Source organism: Frankliniella occidentalis, unplaced genomic scaffold, assembly GCF_000697945.3.
Source record: "Frankliniella occidentalis isolate FOCC.00 unplaced genomic scaffold, Focc_3.1 Scaffold33, whole genome shotgun sequence".
NCBI classification, from domain to species: Eukaryota; Metazoa; Arthropoda; class Insecta; order Thysanoptera; family Thripidae; genus Frankliniella; species Frankliniella occidentalis.
In genome coordinates this window covers 1-6,992 of record NW_026267163.1, presented here as the reverse complement: position 1 = coordinate 6,992, position 6,992 = coordinate 1, and the positions used below count along the sequence as shown (strand labels likewise).

Sequence of the window (6,992 nt, the reverse complement as noted above, 5' to 3'; positions counted from 1 at the left end):
CCCACCGCCCCCGCCGCCCCCGCGATGGCACAGCGCCATGGGCTGGTTGTTGGAGTTGTGCGACGTGGGCGAGGAGTGGTATGCCAGCTTGTAGCGATGCGCGAGCTGCGTGCAGATCCCCAACCTGAAACCCGCGCCAAACCAGGGTCAGTTAGTGGGGTAGATCAGGAGGTCACACGGCGAGCAAGGCCCACCGGACAACACTACACTATACGGTCTATGTGTACCTGGCCAGCAACATGCAGAGGTCCCGCCGGTACTGCGAGGTGGTGATGGCGTACAGGAAGGGGTTGGCGCACGCGTTGAGCGGGTAGAAGAAGACGAGCAGGATCTTGGAGTTGGTGACGGAGATGAGGGGCGCGCCGGCGAGCGCCGTCATGGAGAAGAAGGCGATGGGCGCCCAGCACGTGAAGTCCGTGAGCACCAGGATGGCCATCTTGTTGGCGAAGCTGAGCTCCTTGCGCCGGCGGCACGAGCCCTCGTCCGTGCCGGCCGCCGGCCGCCGCATGGCGGCGAGGCCGAGGCCGCGGCGGGCGCGCGGCGGCTGCCCCGGCCGGGCTGGGGGGCGGCCGTGCAGCGTGTTGTGGCCCAGCGACAAGTACAGGTGGATGTAGCAGATGAGCACCACGGCGAAGGCCAGCGCCGCCACGAACAGCAGCACCACCAGATACGTCATCCCGGGGGCGTCCCTCGAGTCCATCGGCAGGCAGATGCTGTGTGCGGGGCAAGGAGAGAGATTCTTTGTCAGAGGGGCAACCAAGCCGGAAGGGGGGGGGGGGGGCATCCCTGGGCTTCTTTGTGCCATCTGCCCTGGAATAATCGCAGCCCGTGAACGACGGCACTGCGGTCCCCTCGAGGCCTCCTGGAGGGTGGAGGGCCTCGCCTGGATATTCCAGCTGCTCGTTACGCCCTTGAGTGGCGCGGGCCCTGAGTTGGGCCCTCAGATAGGCCCTTCCTCCTTATCGCTAATGGCCCCCCTCCCAGAATGTGCACCATGGGCCGGTCGCGGGGGCCACCCCCGCCCGGTCGCCTACCTGGTGCTGGAGTAGGACGAGACCCCCACCAGGGGCAGCGCCGCCATGGTGATGGCGTACACCCAGCCGCCGGCCATGACGTACACGGCGGCGCCCAGGCGCAGCCGCTTGTTGAGGTCGATGGCGTACGTGATGGCGACCCAGCGCTCCAGCGTGATGACGCACAGCGTGTAGATGGACAGCTGGGACGAGAAGATGGTCAGGAAGCCCGCCACCATGCAGCCCCTCTCTGCGAGAAAGTGAAGAGCAGATTATTTGCATGCCAGCCTCCAAAGTCAGGTGTAGGCAAGGGGTACTTCACTGTAAATTCATGCTCACGGGGATTTTTCTGTTTTCTTGATTTTAGTTGATTTTTTTCAACTTTTTCGAAAAAAAATTGGGTGTGCGCTGATTTTTTTCTACATTTTTTTTTTGGCAGAGAAGTACCCCTTGGGTGTAGGTCCTCGAGGGGGTGCGACCGGAGCTCCTTACCGACTTGCCAGGCGCAGGCGTAGTTGAAGTACTCGCCGTGCGAGCGCAGGTCCATGGCGGCGAGCAGCAGCAGGTACAGGCCCATGCACAGGTCGGCGAAGGCGAGGTGGCACATGAGGAAGCGCGCGACGGTGAGGGCGGCCGCGTGCGCCAGCAGCACGGCCAGCACGGCCACGTTGCCGGCCACGGTGCAGAGCACGACGAGCCACACGAGGCCGCGCAGCCACGGGTAGCCCATGATGTCCTCGCAGGGGTTGAGGGCGTTGGGGGCGGGGCTGCACTCCACCGACGGCACGCTGTGGTCAGAGGGAGGCCGTCGTTAGCGTCGGTGTGCCCCTCCCCCTGGGCCTAGGGGTGCGGTCGGGTGCGGCGCCCGCGGGCTGGGGTGAGTGCGTATCTTGCCGCCCGCCGCCTCCCGTGTGCCCCCCCTAGGGGATCTAACCCATTGACCTTCAAGAGATGCCGGCTGCCGGCTGCCGCCCACCACCACACACCACCGCCGCCACCACACCCCGGCCTCGCCAGCACATCACTAAATGATCAAAGGATCTTCCCTGTAGCCGGCGGCGTGCTGTGCAGGTGGCGACAGTAGTGTGAACGCTTAGACAATAATTGTCTGCCCGCCGTCGGGATGTGGCGTTAGCGCGTGTCCGCCTCAGCTGAAACGTACTTCACTAACGAGGAAAACAAAACCCGGGGAAAAAGATTTGTAATACCGATATCGCGTATCAAATAACCGGCCAAGCACTCCCTATCTCATTGTCCGATAAAACAAAACATGGAACTTTTTTACGACGGAATCTTTTTTTTTTTTCGCGTGCACTCTGACGTTGGGCTGAAAACCGTCCGCGCGAGCGAACCCCGGAGAGCCGGCACGTCACCTGTCCCACACGCGACGGCGGAGGCTCGCGTAAAATAGCAGAATGAATAAACGGGGCCGCCTCTCCTGTCTGCCATTCAGCAGTAACAGCCACCGGTGACACCTCCCTTCCCCACCACCCCACTTCTTATCCTTCTCATCCCATGGATCCGCTTCTGTTTCCAGAAAGCCCCCGCCCCCATCTCCTTTATGATGGGGAGGGGAGGTGGTTGGTAAGGCGGGTGTGATACGGGAGGACCTACGAGCTCTATGAGCTCTCCCCAGGTGGTCGCTTTCAATCGGCCTGTCCTGTCAACCATCGCTTACTCCGCCCTCAACAGGACCTGGTGCCACACCACATGGCAGCGCAACTTTTTTGCACGACGACGAGACAGAGCAATCTGTCTTCGAAGCAGGTGGCCTGGAATGGTGACTTCTACCCCTGGCTAGAACATCACTCACTGCTTGGACACGTTGCCGCACATGGCCTGCAGGATCCTGGGCGGCAGGGTGGCCACGTCGTGGAACACGCCGTGGTTGTGGCCGCCGGCGTCGTCGGCGTGCTCCCGCCGCTCCAGGGTGTCGGCCTGGTCCGAGGCGTACCCGGGCTCCACGTCCACCAGGTCGCCGAAGGCGCCGCCGTGCTCGTGCTCCGGGGCCAGGAACACGTGCAGCGGCGGCGAGGTGCCGAGGCCCGCGTCGACGCCCCAGCTGCCGTCAGAGGGAGAAAGTAAGCAATCCGCCTTTGCCACGGGATCTCAAACATGATGGTCGCACACGTACTCGTCCAGCCGGCCTCTGTCTTCGTAGACGTCGTCGCCCCAGCCGAGGGCCGCGTCGTCCTCGGCGTACTCCTCGCCGGCGCCCGAGCCGTCGCCCGAGCCGCCCCCCGAGCCGCCCCCCGGGGCGGCTCGCACGAGGCGGGTGCGCGGCCTCGACCCCCAGACGGACTCGAGCAGTTCGGCCATCACCTCGGGGCTCACGCGGCCCGCCTCCAGGTCCCGGCACGCCGTCATGATGTTGTCCACCATGCGCTGCCAAACAAAGAACTCGCTTATTTTACTTGCATTTGCGCATTTTTTAAAAATATTGTTGTGATTTTTGTCTTGGATCGAATTGGACTCACCAGATGCTCCTCGTGCTTGTTGATGTCGTGGATCTGCGGGTGGGCGAAGGCGCAGCAGTGGAAGGCGTACGTCAGGCGGGCCGTCTTCAAGTCCTACGCAAGAGCCCCGTCGTCGGTCCTGTTAGTCCCGCTCACCCCTTTCGCCAGTCTCACGTTATGGCGGCCGTATGGTCGTAAGTCTCGGCGTCTCACACTCACCACAAAGTTGTACACGGACGGTATGGTGGTGAGCGTGTCGGTGTTCTCCACGCGCAGCTCCTCCAGGTGGCGCAGGCCCTCCGTCGGCAGCTCCGAGATGGAAGTTTGGGACAGGTCCCTACGAATTACAATATAACATGCTCACACAAGAGTTGTGGCTTCAAAACTCTCAGAAACTTCAGAGAAAAAAATCCGAACTTAGGTCACATTGGTATCATCTACGTTCAAAGGCTACATTTTTCTCAGTACAAATAAACCAAAGGAAAAGGGGAATAGTCATTTGCTCGTCAGATTTATAGTTGCCATTATTGTTGCGATATCGCGGACGCATCTCCGGGAAATAAGGGATCCATCCGGGTCGGTCGGCGAGTGCAACCGCAACCCCTCCTCGTCCTCGTTCCCGCTCGTCTCCTTACATTACAGTGTGTTGTTGGCCAGTTCGGTCAGCTCCACTTACAGTTTCCGGAGTGAGGAGAGCCCCCGGAACGCCCCGAGAGAGAGCCGCGTGAGCTTCCGATTCCCCTTGAGGCTCCTGAAACACAATCGTCATCGCTTGTTATTGCTGCTGCTGTCTCCTCACATCTCGCCCAACGGTTTCCGCCGCCCCTTCTTGTGTTCCTTTTCGCCTCGTGCACCCCCATCGTCTGTCTGCCTCTATGCTACCCGGATGTCATCACGAAGCGTGTTAACACGTTCTGTATTAACGTTCCGTGTTAACACGCGGCTGTTCATCTTGGGGGGTCGGAGGTCGGAGAAACCAGCAAAACGTGACCACACAGTGGTCACGCACGTAGCAAGGAACGCGTTTTGCCCATTCAACCCAAGCACAAATCCGGAAGGTCTTCCTGCGGGAACACGACCCCAATTTGTGCAATTACTCTCACAATTTTCGTCGTGGCATACTTACAGCTCTGCGATTTCGGAGCCGTTGAAGGCCGCGACCTGCACCTCCTCGATGACGTTGTAGTCCAGGAGTCTGCAACCATTACCGACGGTTGTAACAAGTGGCACATGCACCGAATCACCAAACTACCCCTCCTCGTTGTCGTAGTTACGCAAGCGCGTCGACGAGGGCGGACGGTGCGGACACGGGGGGCGAAACCCGAAACCGCCGAACTCCGAGTCGAACTCGACTCGGCGTGTCGTCGCCCCGGCGCCGGGCTGCGCTGCGGTGGCGGCGATGGGAGGTGGCGTAACGGCGCTGCAGCAGCGACAGCCTCGGCGACCGCCGCAGGGGCCGGGCGGGCAGACCCGCGCGACAGGCGCGCCCGGCGGGACGGCCTACCCTGCAGGCGCTCCGCGGCCCGCCCCGAGCCACTTGCATTACATCCAGGGGAGCGGAGGAGCGAGAGGAAGAAGCAGAAGGAGAGGAAGGAGGAGCGGGCGGAGGAGGAGCGGGCGGAGGAGCCGGAGGAGAAGCCGGAGGAGGAGCCGGAGGAGCGAGAGGGTGAAGCAGAAAGCAGTGGAAGGAGGAGCGGGTGGAGCAGGAGCAGGAGCAGGAGGAGGAGCAGGAGGAGGAGCCGGAGGAGGAGCCGGAGGAGGAGCCGGAAGAGGAGCTGGAGGAGGAGCCGGAGGAGAAGCCGGAGGAGGATCTGAAGGAGGAGCCGGAGGAGCAGGGTGGAGCAGCGGGGTGGAGGAGCAGGGTGGAGGTGGAGAAGCGGGAGTAGGAGGAGCGGAAGGGAGGAGCAGGTTGAGGAGCCCGAGGAGAAGGCAGGAGGAGCCAGTAGAGGAGCTGGATGCGGAGGAGGAGCCGGACTAGCCGGAGAAGGAGGCTCGAGGAGCTGAGGCGGTATCAGAAAGAAAACAGGGAGCGGGAGGAGAAGCAGAAGCATGAGAAAAACAAGGGGCAGGGAGGAGTAGCAGGGCATCGCACCCGCGCGATGCGTCGTGGCAATGTCGCGTCGTCCCGTCCGTATTGTTATGGATGAGGACGCGAGGGAGGGACACCTGTGCCCGGCACGAAGACCTGCTCGGTCGTACAACTACAGTGTAAAATCCCTCCCTTCCGCATTCCCCCCCACTCTCACTCGGCGTGCACGCCATGGCTCGCTCGAGCGGTCCCCGTGGGACAGTTGCCGGCGGGGCAGTGTACTCACAAGCTGTTGGCTCGGACTCGGACTGCTTGCGAGGCGACGGTCTGTATCTCGTTGCTCTCCAAGTCTCTGCGCGGCGAAAAGAAAAGTAGTGAGAAAGTGCGCGGGGTCAGTGACACTTTGAGTGCCATTGTGGGGGTGGGAGGCGCTCGAGTGAAGTACGTATGTGTGGCCGTCGTGGTGATAGCCAACACTAGAGGCACGGAATAAAGTGAAGAACAGATTGTGTGATTCTTTTCTTTTTCAGCGAGCCCTTACATTTGGTCCAGGATTTGGTCCGGCCCGATGCTGGAGATGTGGGGAATCTCGCTCAACCCCGTCCGACTTATCCTCCTAAATAAAAAAAAGGGAAAGAAAGATAAGGGTGAATTTGTAATAGGTTTGTTGAGATGAGATGGAATTGGGGTTCCTAATCTCCCTGCTATACTTACAAAACCTTGAAAGCGGGCGAAAGGCCGTCGAACACGCCGTGGGGTATGACCTTGAGCTTAGGCACGTCCAGGATGTATCTAAATGGGAAAGAAATGCGACGTCTTTCTTGAAGAAATGTATAAAAGGGGTACCATCGTTTAAAGTTAAAAACCACTTACATTGACCGTAACTTGGTGAGCGTGCTGAACACTCCCTCCTCTATCGCCTCGAGATTGGGAAGAGAACGCAGCTCTCTGGAACACCGAATACAAACAGTCACACATTGGCAGTGACCGAATGGCGGCAGGACAGCCCCACAATAACTCAAAGTGACGGACCAGGGAAAAAAAATAACCACAAGCAACTTTTTCTCAGAACAGAAACATATGTCCCCCCATAGCGACGGGAGAGCAGAGGGCCGGGGGAGGCCTGACTGATGAGGCTGTGTTTGTTGTGCATCCCACCGTGAAAACTGTCGCATGCCAGTCGCCGTATTTGTGGGGAGAGCGAGACGTTCGCGCGGCAGCACATTATTTGTGTGTATAGCCCAGTGCGCCCCGAAACACGCCGTTGTTGTGTAGCGTTGTGTAGAGTTGAGCAGCGTGTCCTTAGAACGAAATTACATTTTTTGAATGGTCGGGAGGAAGAGGGGGAGGAAGATCATGACGGTGCCGCACACCTTCTGTCCTCTCAGAATTTGCTCATTTTCGCCCCACCGGCCCAGGTGCAGTCTCGCGGCGCTTTTCCTTATTTCGTTCTCACCCCCATCCCTCCCTTCCCTCTCTGTCTCTCTGTCTCCC

At 60.1% G+C, this 6,992-nt stretch overlaps 1 protein-coding gene across 1 annotated transcript in view; it reads right to left on the bottom strand.

Annotated features, from left to right (window-relative positions):
* The window catches only part of LOC113204202 (lutropin-choriogonadotropic hormone receptor-like), a gene marked incomplete at its 5' end in the record, with an annotated part of 17,567 nt that extends 11,052 nt beyond the window's left edge, over window positions 1–6,515 (bottom strand). The window contains 14 exons of the mRNA XM_052265939.1: window positions 6–124; window positions 228–713; window positions 1,035–1,263; window positions 1,506–1,801; window positions 2,827–3,075; window positions 3,148–3,398; window positions 3,491–3,583; window positions 3,689–3,806; window positions 4,146–4,220; window positions 4,596–4,664; window positions 5,785–5,850; window positions 6,040–6,114; window positions 6,213–6,290; window positions 6,372–6,515. Coding sequence (XP_052121899.1) covers window positions 6–124; window positions 228–713; window positions 1,035–1,263; window positions 1,506–1,801; window positions 2,827–3,075; window positions 3,148–3,398; window positions 3,491–3,583; window positions 3,689–3,806; window positions 4,146–4,220; window positions 4,596–4,664; window positions 5,785–5,850; window positions 6,040–6,114; window positions 6,213–6,290; window positions 6,372–6,515 — 2,348 coding nt within the window. The remainder of the gene's footprint in view (window positions 1–5; window positions 125–227; window positions 714–1,034; window positions 1,264–1,505; window positions 1,802–2,826; window positions 3,076–3,147; window positions 3,399–3,490; window positions 3,584–3,688; window positions 3,807–4,145; window positions 4,221–4,595; window positions 4,665–5,784; window positions 5,851–6,039; window positions 6,115–6,212; window positions 6,291–6,371) is intronic.
* Between the last annotated feature and the right edge of the window lie 477 nt (window positions 6,516–6,992).